Source organism: Pelophylax lessonae (genome assembly GCF_965119305.1).
Source record: "Pelophylax lessonae genome assembly, chromosome: 7".
Classification (NCBI taxonomy): domain Eukaryota; kingdom Metazoa; phylum Chordata; class Amphibia; order Anura; family Ranidae; genus Pelophylax; species Pelophylax lessonae.
Genome location: NC_138774.1, coordinates 190,014,973 through 190,039,725, shown reverse-complemented (window position 1 = coordinate 190,039,725; position 24,753 = coordinate 190,014,973). Strand labels below are relative to the sequence as shown.

General features: G+C 43.9%; 1 protein-coding gene across 1 annotated transcript in view; it reads left to right on the top strand.

The window, feature by feature from the left end:
- ADAMTSL2 (ADAMTS like 2) overlaps window positions 1–23,371 on the top strand; it is a 144,140-nt gene extending 120,769 nt beyond the window's left edge. Inside the window, exons 19-20 of the mRNA XM_082262776.1 lie at window positions 19,261–19,405; window positions 21,522–23,371. Of these exons, the coding sequence (XP_082118902.1) occupies window positions 19,261–19,405; window positions 21,522–21,640 (264 nt within the window). The 3' untranslated portion in view covers window positions 21,641–23,371. The remainder of the gene's footprint in view (window positions 1–19,260; window positions 19,406–21,521) is intronic.
- Window positions 23,372–24,753: the final 1,382 nt, after the last annotated feature.

Genomic DNA, 24,753 nt, shown 5'->3' with positions numbered 1-24,753 from the left:
ATATAATTTAGTGACAACTTTGTGTAAAAAAAAAACAAAAAAAACAAATTGTCACCTTCCTGAAACTTAGGGCAAAATAAAAATTCTCCATGGACTCAATATGCCTCTCAGCAAATAGCTTTGGGTGTCTACTTTCCAAAAAGGGGTAATTTGGGGGGTGTTTGAACTGTCCTGGCATTTTATGCTCAATCTTAGCCACACATCACCCACTCTTCTAACCACTTGAAAATCAAGCCTTTTCTGTGACTTTTTGTTTACGTGAAAATTATTATTTTTTTTTTTTACTAGAAAATTACTTTGAACCCCCAAGTTATATATTTTAAAGCAGAGGCCCTACAGAACAAAATGGTTGATGTTGCAAATTTTTTTTTTGTCACACAGTATATGCGCACAGATTTTCCAAATTTTTTTTTAAATTTAATGCACAAATACACTATACAATTCCTAATCGTTTGGTAAAATTTAAAAGATGATCTTATGCCAAGTACATAGATACAAAACATGACATGCTTTAAAATTGCACACGCCTGTGCAGCGGCAACAAACTATGTACATTTTTAAAAGCCTTTAAAAGTCTTTACAGGTTACCTTTTTGGACTTACAGAGGAGGTCTACTGCAAGAATTACTGCCCTCGACCTGGCATTCGCGAAGATACCTCACATGCATGCTGCAATTGTGGTTTACATATGACACTAGATCAACGCTTGCGAGCGCCTTTGTGCGCAAGGACGGGGGGGACAGGGGGGCTTGATTTTTTTTATTTTGCTTTTTTATGTTATTTTGACACCTTTCCTTTTAATTTTTTTTTTTTTAATAATTTTTATTGTTATCACAGTGAATTTAAACATCCCTATGATAGCAATCTGTAGTGAAAGGTACTCTTTTTTTTAAAAAAATGGGTTCTGTTAGACTCTAGATCTCTCCAAATCTGCAGGCATCATCCTAGTATAACCCCTCCAAGCCCAGCAACGTACCAGTACATTGATAGTCCTTGTTTGGCATATATTGTAGGTTTTTTTTTTTCATGCAGCCTATGGGCTGAATGAAAAAAAGAGAACCTTACAAAAATCTCCCCCAGAAAATGTGTAGTACACCCATCATTAGCCGCCCAAAACATCCATACCCACTTTCTAATGATGGGTATACATGACAAATTCCATATATACCTATTTTTTTAAGTGCGGTGGTGAAATCACCTCCTACAGCACTGCCATCAGAGATTTCCATATGTGTCAGAATATATAAAATCAGTGTGGCAGCTGGTGAGTGTACCTGCAAGGAAAACTGGTTAACAATAGAATAGAAATAAAAGATTACATTGGTACCTGAAAAGTAAAAAATGGTTACCAATGAAAAACAGTAACAAAGTACAGTAAAAGTAAAGTAGGAAGAGTAGAAGTAGAAGAGCAGAGTAAGAACAGAAAAATAACTCAAATGACAACTATTTTTGGCTTTTTTTATTTTATAATTTTTTTGTAACTATTTTTTCTTCAACTCAACAGCAATATTCCAGCTTAGGGTCTCTCAAAATGACGATAGCCATTGAACATCTTTTGAGACCCTGTGTTAGCGTGCCTTAGACTGTGTCGTGCTGTACCCTACGCTAATACTCCACTAGTGTGTGGTAGCGACGGAAACATTCCCCGATGCAGAGACCAGGTTGGTCAGGAGAATCGGGACAATAAGTGCGGGTGTCACGCCTAAATCCACGCTTACTACAGATACAACATCTTCTTTGGGGGTTTCTTTTGGTAGGGGTACACGGGAGGACATGTGAAAAATGCCTCTCATGCAGTCAGCTCACTGCATCTGGTAGGGGAAGTTGGGCAGGAGCACCTCCTGGATACAGGTAGGCTATGATGATCTCTTCCTGGAATTCTAGGAAGGATCCAGTTCGTTCTGACGCTTTGTATAGCACAAAAGCGTTCAGCATAGCCAATTGGAATAAATAAAGAGACACTTTTTTGTACCAGCATCTGGCTTTACGGCCAACTAAGTACGGTGCCAAAAGATGGACGTTGAGGTCCACCCCTCCCATATTAAGGTTATATTCATGGACACAGAGGGGCTTCTCCAAAACACCAGTTGCCACCAGTGGCTGGTCGTAAAGTGGTTAAACAAACCAGGTGTGCTTTGACATAGCTGATACACCTACTGTTTTGCACAGGGAGCAAAAATGTTTAAACAAGGTGTGCTTTGACGTAGCTAATACACCTACTGTCTCTTGTAGAGACCAACATGGCACACGGTATCTGTTATCTTTAAAGGGAACAGTGCATAAAAATATTTTTACAAATATTTTTTAATTGGACTTACCAGTCCCGCTGCAGGACTCTGTAACAAGAATCCAAACTTCACCCATCACGGTGAGTTTCTGCCCCTTGCCGACCTTCAAGGACTGGGTCCCCTTGCTTTTGAGGGGCCACTCCCTTGGACCTGTAGAGCACCCTATCAGAGTGCCTTTGGGGTTTGGTTTACCAAGGGTCTGGATCCCAGGGTCCAGTGCCTGAAAAGGACAACATTACAGGCAAAACCTCTTATCTCCTTTCCCTAGGCTCAGGTACCATCCTTTTGGTCTTTGTCTTTTTTTGGATGGATCTGATTGCTAGCCCCTTAGATTCAGAGATCTTTGGTCAGGGTTTTTAGCATAATCTTCTTTCTTGAAAAAAACATAAAAACAAAAGTGGAGAGTTTCTCCACCGTTACCATCACCTTTTAACTAGGGTTGAGCGAACACGGACTGTATTATTCGTGTTCGTACCGAATAATTGGATTTTTTTTACCCGAACACGGACACGGACACTTTACTGTATATTCGGGTAAAAATCCGTGTTCGGTCGTTTTATTTCCGGGTTTTGCATGCTTTGGCGCGCTTTTCATGGCGGGCTTTCAACAGCCAATCAACAAGCGTTTTTAACTGGTGTGCCTTAAGCCATCCCAGCCATGCCTACAAATGTATCAGTAGCTGTGATTGGCCGTCTGAAGCATGTGACCAAGTCTTTATAAGTTCGAGGCAGCGCCGATACGGCGTCATTCTGCTGCTTAGATCAGGGAGAGAGCACACATCAAAGTGCTGGCTGCTGATTAGGGACAGACAGGAAAAAAAAAACATTTGTGTCCGGATAGAATTGAGGGACAGGTCGGAGTGTGTTAGGCAGGGCGAGTTGTAGGCATTTTAGGGAGAGAGTCTGCTGATTTTTAGGGAAAGTGTGTTCTACAAACTACAATCGACATTGCTGTGTGGGGTGGGGTTTGCAGTCACCCGATCTACGATCTCTTATCAATCCTGTTAGGGATAGAGTCTGCTGATTTTTAGGGAAAGTGTGTTCTACAAACTACAATCGATATTGCTGTGTGGGGTGGGGTCTGCACTGAGTCCCGATCTACGATCTTATCAATCCTGTTAGGGATAGAGTCTGCTGATTTTTAGGGAAAGTGTGTTCTACAAACTACAATCGATATTGCTGTGTGGTGTGGGATAGGAGATAGGCAGGAGTCAGTGATCCACATCCATTTTGCTGTGTGTGGGCTGCAGTGAACACAATCTTTTTGGGGTGCAGTGAACACAATCTTTTTGGGGTGCAGTGAACACAATCTTTGTGGGGTACAGTGAACACAATCTTTGTGGGGTGCAGTGAACACAATCTTTTTGGGGTGCAGTGAACAAAATCCTTTTGGGGTGCAGTGAACACAATCTTTGTGGGGTGCAGTGAACACAATCTTTTTGGGGTGCAGTGAACACAATCTTTGTGGGGTACAGTGAACACAATCTTTTTGGGGTGCAGTGAACACAATCTTTGTGGGGTACAGTGAACACAATCTTTGTGGGGTGCAGTGAACACAATCTTTGTGGGGTACAGTGAACACAATCTCATACTTCTGAAGATTTGAGGGTGCTGCCTGTTCCATACTCCCCCTACTCCTCATCCATCCTTTTAGGGGTACAAACAATAGTAATTGGGGCCTAGTGTGGTTGTGTACGTGTGAGATACATACACTTTTTTGGATCATATTTTCTATTCTGCTATCTAATCAAAAACCTTTGGGGATCAGTTAAATTGGGGGATAGTCTGTGTTGGTATGTGTGAGAGAGATCCACCTTTCCTAGTTTTTGGGGTTCATCTCATACTTCTGAAGATTTGAGGGTGCTGCCTGTTCCATACTCCCCCTACTCCTCATCCATCCTTTTAGGGGTACAAACAATAGTAATTGGGGCCTAGTGTGGTTGTGTACGTGTGAGATACATACACTTTTTTGGATCATATTTTCTATTCCGCTATTTAATCAAAAACCTTTGGGGATCAGTTAAATTGGGGGATAGTCTGTGTTGGTACGTGTGAGATCCACCTTTCCAAGTTTTTGGGGTTCTTCTCATACTTCTGAAGATTTGAGGGTGCTGCCTGTTCCATACTCCCCCTACTCCTCATCCATCCTTTTAGGGGTACAAACAATAGTAATTGGGGCCTAGTGTGGTTGTGTACGTGTGAGATACATACACTTTTTTTGATCATATTTTCTATTCCGCTATTTAATCAAAAACCTTTGGGGATCAGTTAAATTGGGAAATAGTCTGTGTTGGTACGTGTGAGATCCACCTTTCCAAGTTTTTGGGGTTCATCTCATACTTCTGAAGATTTGAGGGTGCTGCCTGTTCCATACTCCCCCTACTCCTCATCCAGCCTTTTAGGGGTACAAACAATAGTAATTGGGGCCTAGTGTGGTTGTGTACGTGTGAGATACATACACTTTTTTGGATCATATTTTCTATTCCGCTATTTAATCAAAAACCTTTGGGGATCAGTTAAATTGGGGGATAGTCTGTGTTGGTACGTGTGAGATCCACCTTTCCAAGTTTTTGGGGTTCATCTCATACTTCTGAAGATTTGAGGGTGCTGCCTGTTCCATACTCCCCCTACTCCTCATCCATCCTTTTAGGGGTACAAACAATAGTAATTGGGGCCTAGTGTGGTTGTGTACGTGTGAGATACATACACTTTTTTGGATCATATTTTCTATTCCGCTATTTAATCAAAAACCTTTGGGGATCAGTTAAATTGGGGGATAGTCTGTGTTGGTACGTGTGAGATCCACCTTTCCAAGTTTTTGGGGTTCATCTCATACTTCTGAAGATTTGAGGGTGCTGCCTGTTCCATACTCCCCCTACTCCTCATCTAGCCTTTTAGGGGTACAAACAATAGTAATTGGGGCCTAGTGTGGTTGTGTACGTGTGAGATACATACACTTTTTTGGATCATATTTTCTATTCTGCTATTTAATCAAAAACCTTTGGGGATCAGTTAAATTGGGGGATAGTCTGTGTTGGTACGTGTGAGATCCACCTTTCCAAGTTTTTGGGGTTCATCTCATACTTCTGAAGATTTGAGGTTGCTGCCTGTTCCATACTCCCCCTACTCCTCATCCAGCCTTTTAGGGGTACAAACAATAGTAATTGGGGCCTAGTGTGGTTGTGTACGTGTGAGATACATACACTTTTTTGGATCATATTTTCTATTCCGCTATTTTCTTAAAAACCTTTGGGGATCAGTTAAATTGGGGGATAGTCTGTGTTGGTACGTGTGAGATCCACCTTTCCAAGTTTTTGGGGTTCATCTCATACTTCTGAAGATTTGAGGGTGCTGCCTGTTCCATACTCCCCCTACTCCTCATCCATCCTTTTAGGGGTACAAACAATAGTAATTGGGGCCTAGTGTGGTTGTGTACGTGTGAGATACATACACTTTTTTTGATCATATTTTCTATTCCGCTATTTAATCAAAAACCTTTGGGGATCAGTTAAATTGGGGGATAGTCTGTGTTGGTACGTGTGAGATCCACCTTTCCAAGTTTTTGGGGTTCATCTCGTACTTCTGAAGATTTGAGGGTGCTGCCTGTTCCATACTCCCCCCTACTCCTCATCCAGCCTTTTAGGGGTACAAACAATAGTAATTGGGGCCTAGTGTGGTTGTGTACGTGTGAGATACATACACTTTTTTGGATCATATTTTCTATTCCGTTATTTAATCAAAAACCTTTGGGGATCAGTTAAATTGGGGGATAGTCTGTGTTGGTACGTGTGAGATCCACCTTTCCAAGTTTCTGGGGTTCATCTCATACTTCTGAAGATTTGAGGGTGCTGCCTGTTCCATACTCCCCCCTACTCCTCATCCAGCCTTTTAGGGGTACAAACAATAGTAATTGGGGCCTAGTGTGGTTGTGTACGTGTGAGATACATACACTTATTTGGATCATATTTTCTATTCCGCTATTTAATCAAAAACCTTTGGGGATCAGTTAAATTGGGGGATAGTCTGTGTTGGTACATGGAATGAAGGTCATGCAGGTGACCTGAGTAGTTTGGAGGAAGAGGCGGTGGTTGCACAGAGCCACCAGCAATTGGGGCCTAGTGTGGTTGTGTACGTGTGAGATACATACACTTTTTTGGATCATATTTTCTATTCCGCTATTTAATCAAAAACCTTTGGGGATCAGTTAAATTGGGGGATAGTCTGTGTTGGTACGTGTGAGATCCACCTTTCCAAGTTTTTGGGGTTCATCTCATACTTCTGAAGATTTGAGGGTGCTGCCTGTTCCATACTCCCCCTACTCCTCATCCAGCCTTTTAGGGGTACAAACAATAGTAATTGGGGCCTAGTGTGGTTGTGTACGTGTGAGATACATACACTTTTTTGGATCATATTTTCTATTCCGCTATTTAATCAAAAACCTTTGGGGATCAGTTAAATTGGGGGATAGTCTGTGTTGGTACGTGTGAGATCCACCTTTCCAAGTTTTTGGGGTTCATCTCATACTTCTGAAGATTTGAGGGTGCTGCCTGTTCCATACTCCCCCTACTCCTCATCCATCCTTTTAGGGGTACAAACAATAGTAATTGGGGCCTAGTGTGGTTGTGTACGTGTGAGATACATACACTTTTTTGGATCATATTTTCTATTCCGCTATTTAATCAAAAACCTTTGGGGATCAGTTAAATTGGGGGATAGTCTGTGTTGGTACGTGTGAGATCCACCTTTCCAAGTTTTTGGGGTTCATCTCATACTTCTGAAGATTTGAGGGTGCTGCCTGTTCCATACTCCCCCTACTCCTCATCCATCCTTTTAGGGGTACAAACAATAGTAATTGGGGCCTAGTGTGGTTGTGTACGTGTGAGATACATACACTTTTTTGATCATATTTTCTATTCCGCTATTTAATCAAAAACCTTTGGGGATCAGTTAAATTGGGGGATAGTCTGTGTTGGTACGTGTGAGATCCACCTTTCCAAGTTTTTGGGGTTCATCTCATACTTCTGAAGATTTGAGGGTGCTGCCTGTTCCATACTCCCCCTACTCCTCATCCATCCTTTTAGGGGTACAAACAATAGTAATTGGGGCCTAGTGTGGTTGTGTACGTGTGAGATACATACACTTTTTTGGATCATATTTTCTATTCCGCTATTTAATCAAAAACCTTTGGGGATCAGTTAAATTGGGGGATAGTCTGTGTTGGTACGTGTGAGATCCACCTTTCCAAGTTTTTGGGGTTCAGCTCATACTTCTGAAGATTTGAGGGTGCTGCCTGTTCCATACTCCCCCTACTCCTCATCCAGCCTTTTAGGGGTACAAACAATAGTAATTGGGGCCTAGTGTGGTTGTGTACGTGTGAGATACATACACTTTTTTGGATCATATTTTCTATTCTGCTATTTAATCAAAAACCTTTGGGGATCAGTTAAATTGGGGGATAGTCTGTGTTGGTACGTGTGAGATCCACCTTTCCAAGTTTTTGGGGTTCATCTCATACTTCTGAAGATTTGAGGGTGCTGCCTGTTCCATACTCCCCCTACTCCTCATCCATCCTTTTAGGGGTACAAACAATAGTAATTGGGGCCTAGTGTGGTTGTGTACGTGTGAGATACATACACTTTTTTGGATCATATTTTCTATTCCGCTATTTAATCAAAAACCTTTGGGGATCAGTTAAATTGGGGGATAGTCTGTGTTGGTACGTGTGAGATCCACCTTTCCAAGTTTTTGGGGTTCATCTCATACTTCTGAAGATTTGAGGGTGCTGCCTGTTCCATACTCCCCCTACTCCTCATCCAGCCTTTTAGGGGTACAAACAAAAGTAATTGGGGCCTAGTGTGGTTGTGTACGTGTGAGATACATACACTTTTTTGGATCATATTTTCTATTCCGCTATTTAATCAAAAACCTTTGGGGATCAGTTAAATTGGGGATAGTCTGTGTTGGTACGTGTGAGATCCACCTTTCCAAGTTTTTGGGGTTCATCTCATACTTCTGAAGATTTGAGGGTGCTGCCTGTTCCATACTCCCTCTACTCCTCATCCATCCTTTTAGGGGTACAAACAATAGTAATTGGGGCCTAGTGTGGTTGTGTACGTGTGAGATACATACACTTTTTTGGATCATATTTTCTATTCCGCTATTTAATCAAAAACCTTTGGGGATCAGTTAAATTGGGGGATAGTCTGTGTTGGTACGTGTGAGATCCACCTTTCCAAGTTTTTGTGGTTCAACTCATACTTCTGAAGATTTGAGGGTGCTGCCTGTTCCATACTCCCCCTACTCCTCATCCAGCCTTTTAGGGGTACAAACAATAGTAATTGGGGCCTAGTGTGGTTGTGTACGTGTGAGATACATACACTTTTTTGGATCATATTTTCGATTCCGCTATTTAATCAAAAACCTTTGGGGATCAGTTAAATTGGGGGATAGTCTGTGTTGGTACGTGTGGGAGAGATCCACCTTTCCAAGTTTTAGGGATTCATCTCATACTTCTGAAGATTTGAGGGTGCTGCCTGTTCCATACTCCCCCCTACTCCTCATCCAGCCTTTTAGGGGTACAAACAATAGTAATTGGGGCCTAGTGTGGTTGTGTACGTGTGATATACATACACTTTTTTTGATTATATTTTCTATTCAGCTATTTAATCAAAAACCTTTGGGGATCAGTTAAATTGGGGGATAGTCTGTGTTGGTACGTGTGAGATCCACCTTTCCAAGTTTTTGGGGTTCATCTCATACTTCTGAAGATTTGAGGGTGCTGCCTGTTTCATACTCCCCCTACTCCTCATCCATCCTTTTAGGGGTACAAACAATAGTAATTGGGGCCTAGTGTGGTTGTGTACGTGTGAGATATATACACTTATTTGGATCATATTTTCTATTCCGCTATTTAATCAAAAACCTTTGGGGATCAGTTAAATTGGGGGATAGTCTGTGTTGGTACGTGTGAGATCCACCTTTCCAAGTTTTTGGGGTTCATCTCATACTTCTGAAGATTTGAGGGTACTGCCTGTTCCATACTCCCCCCTACTCCTCATCCAGCCTTTTAGGGGTACAAACAATAGTAATTGGGGCCTAGTGTGGTTGTGTACGTGTGATATACATACACTTTTTTTGATCATATTTTCTATTCCGCTATTTAATCAAAAACCTTTGGGGATCAGTTAAATTGGGGGATAGTCTGTGTTGGTACGTGTGAGATCCACCTTTCCAAGTTTTTGGGGTTCATCTCATACTTCTGAAGATTTGAGGGTGCTGCCTGTTCCATACTCCCTCTACTCCTCATCCATCCTTTTAGGGGTACAAACAATAGTAATTGGGGCCTAGTGTGGTTGTGTACGTGTGAGATACATACACTTTTTTGGATCATATTTTCTATTCCGCTATTTAATCAAAAACCTTTGGGGATCAGTTAAATTGGGGGATAGTCTGTGTTGGTACGTGTGAGATCCACCTTTCCAAGTTTTTGGGGTTCATCTCATACTTCTGAAGATTTGAGGGTGCTGCCTGTTCCATACTCCCCCTACTCCTCATCCAGCCTTTTAGGGGTACAAACAATAGTAATTGGGGCCTAGTGTGGTTGTGTACGTGTGAGATACATACACTTTTTTGGATCATATTTTCTATTCTGCTATTTAATCAAAAACCTTTGGGGATCAGTTAAATTGGGGGATAGTCTGTGTTGGTACGTGTGAGATCCACCTTTCCAAGTTTTTGGGGTTCATCTCATACTTCTGAAGATTTGAGGGTACTGCCTGTTCCATACTCCCCCCTACTCCTCATCCAGCCTTTTAGGGGTACAAACAATAGTAATTGGGGCCTAGTGTGGTTGTGTACGTGTGATATACATACACTTTTTTTGATCATATTTTCTATTCCGCTATTTAATCAAAAACCTTTGGGGATCAGTTAAATTGGGGGATAGTCTGTGTTGGTACGTGTGAGATCCACCTTTCCAAGTTTTTGGGGTTCATCTCATACTTCTGAAGATTTGAGGGTGCTGCCTGTTCCATACTCCCCCTACTCCTCATCCATCCTTTTAGGGGTACAAACAATAGTAATTGGGGCCTAGTGTGGTTGTGTACGTGTGATATACATACACTTTTTTTTGGATCATATTTTCAATTCCGCTATTTAATCAAAACCTTTGGGTATAAACAATTAAATTGTGTGATAGTCTGTGTCGGTACGTGTGAGATACACCTTTCCAATTTTTGGGGCGCATCTCATACTGCCGAGGATTTGAGGGTGCTTCAGTCTGCCTCCTGCCTGTTCCGAACTCCTCCTACTCCTCATCCTGCCTTTAGGGTAGAAAAAATTGTAATCGGGGCCTAGTTGGTGTTTGTACGTGTGAGATACACCGTTTTGTAAAATTTGTCCTATTCCGCTATTCAATATACACCCTGTTTGAGTGTAAAAAATTAAATTGCGGGATAGTCTGTACCGGTACATGTCAGATACACCTTTTTAAATTTGTTTGGCGCATCTCCTTCTACCGCCGAGGATTGCAGGGCGCTTCAGTTTGCCTCCTGTTCCCAACTCCTCCTCCTCCTCTTCCTCATCCTGCCTTTAGGGTACAAAAAATTGTAATCGGGGCCTAGTTGGTGTTTGTACGTGTGAGATACACCATTTTGTAAAATTTGTCCTATTCCGCTATTCAATATACACCCTGTTTGAGTGTAAAAAATTAAATTGCGGGATAGTCTGTACCGGTACATGTGAGATACACCTTTTTAAATTGGTTTGGCGCATCTCCTTCTACCGCTGAGGATTGCAGGGCGCTTCAGTTTGCCTCCTGTTCCCAACTCCTCCTACTCCTCTTCCTCATCCTGCCTTTAGGGTACAAAAAATTTTAATCGGGGCCTAGTTGGTGTCTGTACGTGTGAGATACACCGTTTTGTAAAATTTGTCCTATTCCGCTATTCAATATACACCCTGTTTGAGTGTAAAAAATTAAATTGCGGGATAGTCTGTACCGGTACATGTGAGATACACCTTTTTAAATTGGTTTGGCACATCTCCTTCTACCGCCGAGGATTGCAGGGCGCTTCAGTTTGCCTCCTGTTCCCAACTCCTCCTACTCCTCTTCCTCATCCTGCCTTTAGGGTACAAAAAATTGTAATCGGGGCCTAGTTGGTGTTTGTACGTGTGAGATACACCGTTTTGTAAAATTTGTCCTATTCCGCTATTCAATATACACCCTGTTTGAGTGTAAAAAATTAAATTACGGCATAGTCTGTATCGGTACGTGTGAGATACACCTTTTAAATTTGTTTGGCGCATCTCCTTCCACCGCCAAGGATTGCAGGGCGCTTCAGTTTGCCTCCTGTTCCCAACTCCTCCTACTCCTCTTCCTCATCCTCCCTTTAGGGTACAAAAAATTTGAATCCGGGCCTAGTCTGTGTTTGTACGTGTGAGATACACCGTTTTTTTATCCTTTTTCCTATTCCGCTATTCAATATACACCCTTTTGGGGTAAAAAACATTAAATTGCGGCATAGTTTGCATATTTGACTGTGAGATACACCCATGCGATACTGTTGTTGTTTTGTTCCGCTATTCAATAAACACCTTTCTAGGGCAAGATCATAAATTACAGAAATATGAGGAGACCGTCAAATAGGGGCCGTGGCCTGGGTCGTGGTGCTGCTGGTAGAGCTCCTGTTGCAAGGAGAGGACGTGGTCGATCTGTGCCAGCTACACGCACAAGTGAAACACCTTCCACAAGTGTGAGTAGGCGACAGAACCTGCATCAGTATTTGGTAGGGCATCATGCGCCTCTAGACGTAATGAGGCCTGAAGAAGTACAGGCGATAGTAGATTGGGTTGCTGACAGTGCCTCCGGTTCCTTCACATTGTCTCCCACCCAGTCTACTGCAGAAAGGTCAGATTTGGCACCTGCAGCCAATGTCCAACCGTCTTTCACCACACCTCCTTGGAAATCAGGCAAGCAGTCTGAGCCCCAATCCATACAGCAGTCTCTTCTTCTTTTTGAAGAATCTGTCAGCAGGGTTTCCCAGGGCCATCCACCTAGCCCTGCCCCAGAAGTTGAAGAGATTGAGTGCAGCGATGCCCAACCACTTATTTCTCAAGATGAGTACATGCAAGGACCATCACAGCACGTCTCCGATGATGACGAAACGCAGGTGCCAACTGCTGTGGCGTTCAGCATTGTGGAGACCGACAAGGAGGGCAGGGGTGAAGACTGGGTGGAAGATGATGTGGAGGACGATGAGGTCCTCGACCCCACATGGAATGAAGGTCATGCAGGTGACCTGAGTAGTTTGGAGGAAGAGGCGGTGGTCGCACAGAGCCACCAGCACAGCAGAAGAGGGAGCAGGGTGCAGAAGCGGAGCGGCCGTGCCCTAGACACTACGCCCGCTACTGCCCAACGCAGCAAGGGAACGAGCGCACCAAAGTCAGCTCAAAGGAGTTCTCTAGCGTGGAAGTTCTGTAGAAAATGTGCTGATGACAGGACACGAGTGGTTTGCACCCTGTGCAATCAGAGCCTGAAGCGAGGCATAAACCTTCTCAACCTGAGCACAACCTGCATGATCAGGCATCTAAGTGCAAAGCACGAGCTGCAGTGGAGTAGACACCTTCAAAACCAAGAAACGTCTCTGGCTCATCCTGCTTCCTCTTCTGCTGCAGTCTCGGCCGCTCCAGCCACATCTGTAGTGATACCGGCACCTGCCACCCCGCAAACAGAGGATCTGTCAGCAACACCACCACCTGGGTCACCAACCATCTCCACAATGTCCCGTGGAAGCGTTCAGCTTTCCATCTCCCAAACACTTGAGAGGAAGAGGAAGTACCCCCCTACCCACCCGCGATCCCTGGCCCTGAATGCCAGCATTTCAAAATTCTTGGCCTTTGAAATGCTGTCATTCCGTCTGGTGGAGACGCACAGTTTTAAAAACCTTATGTCGGTGGCTGTCCCACAGTACGTCGTGCCCAGCCGCCACTACTTTTCCAGGCAAGCCATCCCTTCCCTGCACAACCAAGTGGGGGAAAAAATTAGGTGTGCACTGCGCAACGCCATCTCTGGCAAGGTCCACCTAACTACCGATACGTGGACCAGTAAGCACGGTCAGGGGCGTTATATCTCCCTAACGGCACACTGGGTAAATGCAGTGGCGGATGGACCTGAGGCGGATAGCAATTTGGCGCATGTCCTTCCACCACCGAGGATTGCAGGGCGCTTCAGTTTGCCTCCTGTTCCTAACTCCTCCTACTCCGCTTCCTCATCCTCTACCGCCTCCTCATCCGGACAGCGTAACACCTTCACCACCAACTTCAGCACGGCCAGGGGTAAACGACAGCAGGCAGTTTTACAACTTGCCTGTTTGGGGGACAAACCACACACCGCGCAGGAGTTGTGGAGGAGCATGGAACAGCGGACAAATGAGTGGTTGCTGCCAGCGAGCCTCAAGCCCGGCCTGGTGGTGTGCGATAACGGGCGAAATCTCATAGCAGCTCTGGGCCTAGCCGGTTTGACGCACATCCCTTGCCTGGCGCATGTGCTGAATTTGGTGGTGCAGAGGTTCCTTAAAAACTACCCCGATATGTCAGAGCTGCTGCAGAAAGTGCGGGCCGTCTGTGCGCACTTTCGGCGTTCTCACCTTGCTGCTGCTCGCCTGTCAGCGCTGCAGCGTAACTTCGGCCTTTCCGCTCACCGCCTCATATGTGACGTGCCCACAAGGTGGAACTCCACCTTGCACATGCTGCAAAGACTGTGCGAGCAGCAGCAGGCCATAGTGGAGTTTCAGCTGCAGCACGCACGCGTGAGTCGCTCTGCGGAACAGCACCACTTCACCACCAATAACTGGGCCTCCATGCGAGACCTGTGTGCCTTGTTGCGCTGTTTTGAGTACTCCACCAACATGGCCAGTGCCGATGACGCCGTTCTCAGCTTAACTATCCCACTTCTATGCCTCCTTGAAAAAACAATTCGGGCGATGATGGAAGAGGATGTGGCACAGGATGAGGAGGAGGAGGATGAGGAGGTAACATTTCCAAGGCTTTCAGGGCAGTCATTCGCAAGGGGCTCCGAGGGTGGGTTCCTGCACACACAAACGCCAGGGACACAATTGTCCAGCAGGGGCACAGTTCTGGAGGATGAGGAGGATGAGGAGCTGGAGGAGGAGATGGAACCATGTTCACAGCAGGGTGGCACCCAGGCCAGCTCATGGCCATCACTGGTGCGTGGCTGGGGGGATACAGAGGACACGGACGATACACCTCCCACAGAGGACAGCCTTTCGTTGCCTCTGGGCAGCCTGGCACACATGAGCGATTACATGCTGCAGTGTCTCCACAACGACCGCCGAGTTGCCCACATTCTAACTTGTGCTGATTACTGGGTGGCCACGCTGCTGGATCCCCGTTACAAGGACAACGTACCGTCCTTAATTCACTCACTGGAGCGCGATCGCAAGATGCGTGAGTACAAGCGCACGCTGGTAGACGCCATGCTGCTGGCATTCCCACCTGACAGCGGGGCCACAGTGGAAGCACAAGGCAGAGGAGGAGGAGGAGGACGCCAACGCAACCAGGGCACCGCCAGCACCTCAGAAGGCAGGGTTAGCATGGCCGAAATGTGGAAAAGCTTTGTCAGCACGCCACAACAAACAGCAGCACCAGCGGCTCAGATGGAACGTCTTAGCAGAAGGCAGCATTTTACCAACATGGTGGAGCAGTATGTGTGCACACGCCTAGACGTACTGAATGAGGGGTCTGCCCCCTTCAACTTCTGGGTCTCCAAGTTGGGCACATGGCCTGAGCTTGCCCTTTACGCCTTGGAGGTGCTGGCGTGCCCTGCAGCCAGTGTATTATCTGAACGGGTATTTAGCACGGCTGGGGGCGTTATCACAGACAAGCGCAGCCGCCTGTCCAGAGACAATGTGGACAAGCTCACGTTCATTAAAATGAACCAGGCATGGATCCCACGGGACTTTTCCGTACCTTGTGCAGAATAGCGATGGATACCGACCTTACCCACCCATTGTTCCATTTTTGCTCTTTCTCACTCTTTTGGGGTGTACCCTCATTTAAAATTTGTGAAAAGAAGCAGTGTTGGCTACCTCGTCCTCCTCCTCAGGGCCAGATTAACGTAGGGGCTATTGGAGCTGCAGCTCCAGGCCCCTACCTTTTATATAGGCCCCGGGTTGGCCATATTCACTGTTACCGCTCTTCTGTCACTTGTAAACACAGAAGTCTGGCTTCTATGCTCGCTTCCCCAGGCAGCTCCCTCAGAACCTCCCCACACAGCACGAAGGCCGGACAAGGAGGGACAGTTGCCGATGCATGGATGTGTTTATGGGCTTCAGAGACAGCATCCCATGTTGAATTAGGCATGCATGGCTGCACCCTTCCTCCTCTGGGTGCATGCCAAGGCACGGCCCTTAAGGCCCTTCAAAATCCTCAGCACCAAGCCCATGATGCTCTTAATCCAGCCCTGGTCCTCCTCCACCGCCGCTTCCACCTACACCGCCCATAGGTGTGCGCAGCCTATTGCATTAGGGTGTGCACCCCAAAGTTGAAATACACATGCATGTGTTTGCCTACATGTACATGGCCCCGATACATTACTCTCCCTGCTGGCAAAGAGAAATAGAGCAGAGCAGGTCCGAGGGAGATCTTTCCCATCTCCTCACTGGCAAACAGAGCGATAATGCTAATGTGCCCTAGGTGATTAGGGTGTGCCCAGGCACACCCGGCACACCCTGTGCGCACGCCTATGACACCACCACATCCACCACCACCTCAACCTCCCTCCTACTCCATATGGGCCTCGTCCTTCAGAGATGAAGAACATTGTTTTATTTTTCTGTTTTTTTTGTTGTTTTAAGTTATTTCCCTATCCACATTTGTTTGCAGAGCACTTGCCATGCTCTTAATTACGTTTTGCTGCCATTTGCAGCACTCTAGCCCTTTCCTTTGGTGTTTTAGAGCCATTTTAGTGCCTGAAAGTTCAGGTCCCCATTGACTTCAATGGGGTTCGGTGTCCGGGAAAAGTTCGGCAAAAGTCCGGGACACGGACCCGGACTTTTTTTAAAGTTCGGCCGAACCCGCCGAACACGGACATCCAGGTGTCCGCTCAACCCTACTTTTAACCACTTGCCAACTGCCTAACGCCGATCTACGTCGGCAGTCAGCCCCTCACAGGCAAAGTGACGTAAGGCTACGTCACTAGCTTGTGAGGGTCTAGGGAGCGAGCGCGCGCCCCCGGAGGCGCGCTCCCGCGTGGTCACGGACCCCCCCGCGTGTGTGACCGGCGGACCCGATGTCCGCCGGTCACTCTGCGATCGGCGGGGGAGAGGGAGAAAGTCAGGCGGCTTGTGTAAACAAGCTGCCTGTCATTCTCCCCTGTGTATGAAGGATGATCATACGGTTCTACTATGTAGAACCGTTGATCACTCTTCATACATCTGAAGCCACAGCCAATCACAGTAGAAAGCACGCCCCTAGGGACACACATAGCCCCTCTCTTTCAAATAAAGTTAACCCCTTCACTACCAGTGTATTTTTACAGTAACAGTGCATATGTATAGCACTGATTACTGTAGAAATGTCACTGGTAACCCCAAAAGTGTCAAAAATGTCAGTCAAGGGTCCGATCTGTCCGCCGCAATGTCGCAGTACCGCAAAAAAAATCGCAGATCGCCGCCATTACGCGTTAAAAAAACAATCAAAATACGCTTTTTGCGATTTTTTTTACCAAACATAGGTAGCATAAAACAAATTGGCTGAAAATGTTAAAAAATTTTGATTTTTACATTTTTTTGGGGGGGAATTTCATATAAAAAAATATTGTTATTTTTGAAAAATTGACGCTCTTTTTTTGTTTATAGCGCATGATCAAAAAATCGCACAGGTGATCAAATACCACCAAAAGAAAGCTCTGTTTGTGGGAAAAAAAGGACGCCAAATTCGTTTAGATACAGCGTCACACGACCGCGCAATTGTCCGTTAAATTCACGCAGTGCCGAATCGCAAAATACCCCCTGGTCGTTTAGCAGCCAAATCCTCCGGGGCTTAAGTGGTTAAGCCACTGGTGAAAAAACGGAGGTACTTCCTGTGTAGGAGGGGTTATATAGAGAGGGACTTTCACCTATAGGTAGCGTTTAACCCATATGGTAATGAATATGGCTCTGTGTCCCGTAATGTACGATAAAGAAAGGTCTTTTTTTTTTGCAGTGTGTTTGACTTACAGAATTGTACCAGCTGTAGGGAACCGCAAGCCCTGGTTGGTTCTGTCTTCTTCCTGCTGGAACTTTTAGTTCATCAATAGATGTTGAAGGGCTGTAGTTGGCGCAGAATCTAGAAAATAGTTTCTACAACGCACACGAAGCAGCCAAGGAACAATTCCGCTCATAGTATAGACACATATGGTGCCTGTAGCCGCTCTTTTGTACTGTGTGTGAGGTGAGACAGAGGCCATCGCTGCTGCAAGTCAAGTCACACTACACCATTGTACCAAAATCCGCAGTGCATGCCGGCATCGGGGAATCTAGCCTGCAGGTGGGTCACTTAGTGGGTCTGCAGAAAACACCTTAGGGAAAGAACACTAATAATGTACATAATCTGCAATATATGAACACAAAGTACTCGCTTTATTATAGGTATGCCCTGTTGGACTCTCAAAACTATCCAATATTCTTGATTTTTATGGGAATTTCTAAAGATTTCTCTTTTACATAAATGTGAATGCTGTGTGATTATCAACCTCAATTTCAAAGAAGTTGGGACGCTGTGTAAAATCTACATAAAACAGAATGTAGTGATTTGCAAATCTCATAAACCCATATTTTATTCACCATAGAAAATAGAAAAGATAACATGTATGACCCAGCGCTTTTGGCAGTTATAATCCTATATCAGGCAAGAATGGGACAACATTCTTCTGCCAAGACTCCGTAAACTTGTCTCCTCAGGTCCCAGACATTTACAGAGTGTTGTTAAAAGAAGAGGGGATGCTACACCATTGTACACATGGCCCTGTCCCAACTTTTTTGAGACATGTTGCTGCCATCAATTTCATAATTACCCTATTTTTTCCCTAAAATAGTAAATTTTCTCAGTTTAAACATTCAATGTGTTTTCTATTGTGAATAAAATATGAGGTTTGCACATCATTGCATTCTTTTTTTTTTATGTAGATTTTAGAAAGCGTCCCAAATTTTTTGGAACTGGGGTTATACCTACTGTTTTGTTACTGTGCATTCATGTTTCAAAACTTTATTTTGTTTACAGTTTGCAGGTGTTTATGAACAAGGAAGCAGCCATATTCGCTCATTACATTACATTAGCTGCCTCCATTTACACTTAGTTGGCCAAAGAAAGAGAGTCTGTTTTCAATACATCACAGCAGACTGATAGTCCTGCATTAGGGAGAGGAACACATATGTACAATCAGGCCTGGTACACATGGCCGATTTTTGCTAGTGCAATTAAGTGCCTAAAATTGCCTGGGATTGCCTATGATTAATTGCTAGTAGTTGCTACAATACAGTAACAATTGAACGCACTATTTCAGAGACGTTTGCTACCATTAGTAGTGAATTGCAAGTACACATTACACTCCTGTATTCCCTATGTGTAGCAATAACTAGTTATTAATCAAAGAATGATCATGGGTGATGCATATGTGCCCAGCCTTACTGTGCAGCATTACTAAGCATGCATATTTAATGATCATATGTGGCTGCCCCCCTGGTCATTATACAATTACACACTTACCACAGAAACAAGGTGTATAAAGATTAACACTCAGATAAGATTATTTACTTTCACATTCACATGCAAAAGATCACATTCACATGCATAAAAAAATTAAAACATTTAAAAATGTGGTTCTCTTTCAAATATTAAGCTCCAGATTTCCAGTGTCAGTAAATAACTATTTTGTAAAACTAAAGAATTACTGCTCACTATATACCTGTGGCATTACAGTGCAGCAAAACGTGTGGAGTTGGAGTCCGGATGCGGGATGTGAAGTGCTTTCAAGGAAGAGACATTGTTCGTGGCTGTGATCTGCTGGTTAAACCGGTTGGGAAGCAGACGTGTGACTTGCAGCCTTGCCCAACAGACCCTCCAGGTAAGAATAAACTCTGACACTAGGTGGCAGCAGTAAGTAACTATTACTAGACAGTGTGCTCTCCCAGCTCTATGGACTTACAGTACCTCACAAAAGTGAGTACACTCCTCAAATTTTTGTAAATATTTTATTATATCTTTTCATGTGACTGAAACATTGAAGAAATTACACTTTGCTACAATGTAAATTAGTGATTGTACAGCTTGCATAACAGTGTAAATTTGCTGTCCCCTCAAAATAACTCAACACCCAGCCATTAATGTCTAAACCGCTTGCAACAAAAGTGAGTACACCCCTAAGTGGAAATGTCCAAATTGGGCCCAAAGTGTCAATATTTTGTGTGCCCACCATTATTTTCCAGCACAGACTTAACCCTCTTGGGCATGGAGTTTACCAGAGCTTCACAGGTTGCCACTGGAGTCCTCTTCCACTCCTCCATGACAACATCACAGCTGGTGGATCTTAGATACCTTGTGCTCCTCGACCTTCCATTTGAGGATGCCCCACAGATGTTAAATAGGGTTTAGGTCTGGGACATGCTTGGTCAGTCCATCACCTTTACCCTTAGCTTTAGCAAGGCAGTGGTCATCTTGGAGGTGTGTTTGGGGTTGTTATCATGTTGGAATACTGCCCTGCGGCCCAGTCTCCAAAGGGAGGGGATCATGCTCTGCTTCAGTATGTCACCGTACATGCTGGCATTAATGGTTCCCTAAATAATTTGTAGATCCCCAGTGCCAGCAGCACTCAAGCACTCCCAGACCATGACACTCCCACCACCATTCTTGATTGTAGGTAAGACACACTTGTCTTTGTACTCCTCACCTGGTTGCCGCCACACACGCTTGACACCATCTGAAGGAAATACGTTTATCTCGGTCTCATCAGACCACAGGTCATGGTTCCAGGAATCCATGTCCTTAGTCTGCTTGTCTTCAGCAAACTGTTTGCAGGCTTTCTTGTGCATCATCTTTAGAAAAGGCTTCCTTCTGGGATGACAGCCATGCAGACCAATTTGATGCAGTGTGTGGCTTTTGGTCAGAGCACTGACAGGCTGACCCCCCCCCACCCCTTCAACCTCTGCAGCAATGCTGGCAGCGCTCATACGTCTATTTCCCAAAGACAACTGCTGAATATGACGCTGAGCACGTGCACTCAACTTCTTTGGTCGTCCTTGGCAAGGCCTGTTCTGAGTGGAAACTGTCCTGTTAAACCGCTGTATGGTCTTGGCCACCGTGCTGCAGCTCAGTTTCAGGGTCTTGACAATCTTCTTATAGCCTAGGCCATCTCTATATAGAGCAACAATTCTTTTTTCAGATCTTCAGAGAGTTCTTTGCCATGAGGTGCCATGTTGAACTTCCAGTGACCAGAAGGAGAGAGAGTGAGAGCGATAACATCAAATTTAACACACCTGCTCCCCATTCTGAGACCTTGTAACACAAACGAGTCACATGACACCGGAGAGGGAAAATGACTAATTGGGCCCAATTTGGACATTTTCACTTAGGGGTGTCCTCACTTTTGTTGCAAGCGGTTTAGACATTAATGGCTGTGTGTTGAGTTATTTTGAAGGGACAGCAAATTTACACTGTTATAGAAGCTGTACACTCACTACTTTACATTGTAGCAAGGTGTCATTTCTTCAGTGTTGTCACATGAAAAGATATAATAAAATATTTACAAAAATGTAAGGGATGTACTCACTTTTGTGAGATACTGTATAAAAGGGGACCTGTCATACACAAACAAAATGGAGCTTCTAGCTTTTTTTGACCATATTAGTGATAACACTGAGACTCAAGGCAATCCTTTGCCTTGTTCCTCAGCAACATTGCTACTCTCTGTCTCTGCTGGAGAAATGTTTAATGCTCATGTGTTTACCACCCGCGTACAAACTTTAGTCATCATCCGGTTATTCAATTTCCAGTAATTTTTTTGGGTGGTGGGAGGATATTGAGCACCTAGAGGGAATTCACACAAACTTAGAGAGAACATCTAAATTTTATTTTCATATTGGATAATGTTAACACTGTAAGAGCCAAGTACAAGAATCGATCAGATAGTGGAGCTGTGTGTATTGTACTCTAATCTGCCCTATTTCTCACTGCTCTTTTTACAGATGACAGTTGTCAGGACCAGGCTGGCACCAACTGTTCCCTGGCCATCAAAGTGAACCTGTGCAGTCACTGGTATTATAGTAAAGCTTGCTGCCGGTCATGCCGTTCTGCACACTCCTAGGGAGTGGCTGCACACACATGAACCCCACACTCTGCAGGAAAAGAGAACATCAACCCATGGATATAATAACTCCAGAGCGTACTCAACTATATACTGCGAACGTTTAAAGGGCAGCTCTGGCCAAAGAGCTGCATACATAACTATATAATGTATATTGTATATATAGACATACAAACATGAAATGTGTACAGCCTGTCAAAGATTGTAAGGATAATACACATACACCACCCCCACCCCTACTTTCTTTACTACAAGCCTTTGCAGTAAGCACGGCATAAGAAAGGTTGACAGCATTTGCACAATACATAGCTTTGGCTACATGTGCACTGAGCACTAAGCAGCCCCCATATTCCATATTTCTATAAGTGGACTTTACTTAAAAAAGAAAGATAAAAGAGAAAAATATAATGAAGCACCTCTTTAATTAATTTATGTATTCTTTTAAAAATCTTTTTTTTTTCAGTCCAGCCAGCATCATGACAAGAAAAATCTCTTTTTAAAGAGCTGCCACACACCAGCTGAAAGCTGAAATCAGGCTTGCGGTACATTGTTGGATGAAAGAGTGTGTTGGCAATGACTGTTGGCTCAGGCAAGAAGTGGGGCAGTGTTACACAGTCTATATTTACAGACTCTAAAATGTGTTCCACTCTTCCTATGCAGTCATGTAATGCAGCCAGGAAACCCAGTAGGGGTGTGGGGGGATGCTATTAAACTGTGCATTTACTTACAATCTGTGGTCAGGTAAAACATTTCTTGAATAGGTCTCTCAGCTATGTATGTTGCTGTTTGCGCTGGAGGTGCCCATGAATCAGCATAACCCAAATTCAATCATTGGACGGTTTTCTACTGTTTTGGGTAGTAATAATGACAGTGGAAATACCGCCATCACATACAAGTAATCTACAGATTTCATTCCTGATGGAAGAAGGAAAAACATTACAATTTACTTACCAAAACCATTTCCTATTATTGGTTTGATCGCTCCACAGTTTGTAGCTTGTCACATTGTTTCTCCATAAAGAGTTTTTACCTTAAACGTCACACAGAGAGAGTTCCATTGGCTTCCATTCTGCAGAGTTTAAACCATGCTGCTTTTTTTTTTCACCTCTGTCTATTTTTAATTTAAGACATCCTGTGTAATTTTATCAGAGACCTTTGGAGCTTCTGCTATTGGCAGTCCTCCGTCGGGCACCTCGACATCTTGGGAAGGAAAGGCCGGTCATAGCAATAAGTGCCTGCCTCACCCAGTTCAATATTTAACGCATTCCCGGTGTGGAAAACAGATACAACTGTAATATGAAGGTGTATACTTTTCCAGTGCTGTATTCATTCATTATTATAATGAACACTATGAACTGTACAGAATATCTTTATTATAGAGAGATAAACCAAAGAGTTGAACCCAGCGGAATGCATCAAGGGGGCAAAATAGCCATTGAATAGTTGTCATGGAAACTCTTATCAGTAAAACTTATACTAGCTGTTCCTTTAGGGTGGTTATTTTGCTATTAAGAGATGAGGGGCAGATTTTTCTTGGCCTTGAATTACCAATCTGCTGTGACTATCATATCATTGCAGAGGTGGAAGTGCTCAGGTAATTTATTCAGAGATGGCAGCACTTTTCCCTTCAATGAATGAAGCAAACTTGCAAATAGAAACTTTTTCCTTCACTTTCATAGGGACATTTACTTGTGGTCATAAACAGTACCTCTATTTTCCACCGGAAAACTGGGAGACATACACAGAAATTGAGCGACTGTCTGCAGGTTAAAAAAATCAGCAATTTTTCTTTTTTACCTACCTGACAAAACTGTAAAACCTACACAACTGAGCATTAGGCATGCCAAAATGAGAATATGTCTCCCAGAAGGCAATGGGTGGGGGAAACAGCCAACAAGCTGGAAAGACTGCTGAGCATTAATGAATGTTTCCACCACTTCTTATCGCCCCCGCAGATCGGGCCTTTTCTATGGCAGAAAATAGGGATCTTCGCCAGTACACCTTTGGCATAGTGCTAATCTTGTCTTTTATCTATGTAAAGCAACAGGCCTGACAGTATGTGAATAAAGGACAAGTTGATTACTATACCAGATATGCTGGTAAAGATCCTTATTTTTCTATGATTGCTTTGTGATGACCATCCACCAATTCACTGCAGCATCCTACATGAACTGTAGGCAAGCCTGTATGGTATGCGATGGACACAATTCAACTTCTCCGTTTTTATAAAAGGGCCTAGAGACAGCTGAGGAAAAAAAAAAAAAAAATACCTCAGAATTATGAGATCATATCTGGGAGTTCTAAAATAAATTAACATTTTGGAATATCTCAGATCTCTGAATTATCGAACAATTCTGAATTACAGTATTTTAGTGGTATCTCCTTACTATAACCGATATTTAAATTTTCTATTGCCGTATTATATACTTCGGGAGAAAAAAAAATTCACAAAAAATTTTGCCTGGGACTAGTTTCATAAATGTCACTCAAAACTTATCAACTGCCACCTTTTAAATGGCAGGAATAGAGGACTTGCAAAATTTGAACTGTTTTTACCTGAACAATGTTCAGTCCAAATACACTGTATTGTTTGCCCTTCTTTAAATGTTCCATGTTTAGTTCACATCTCCACTTTCCCTCCATGATGCATTGTCCTTGGTGACTCAGAAAAACTTAGAAGTGATTGTTAGCATTTACAGGACCTGCACTCTGTAACTCTGCAGAGCAAGCTTTCATGATATAATATATTTGTCTATAAATAAATCACTTAAAGCACATATAATCATGGTTTGTTTGTAACTTCCATGTACATTGTAATAAAACATCGATATTTATAACATCCTTCTTTTATCTTTGTTTCCTTGGCTCGGATGTACTATTGTTACCGACTCAAGTTTTATCACCAGCCGGCGCGGTCCCTATTATTTGTGTCCTGGAGCCTTTCATTAAGTCTGCCGCCGTTTCACAGGCTCTGCGGTGAGGTAGAGAAAATCCCCCCAAATTGTATGAAAGACATTACAAAAACAGCCTTTACAAAATTTCCAAAGAGCAATTTATTTCAATTCATCATTTTTTTTTTCTCAGTTAAGTCCTGAAATCTCTTCAGAACAGAA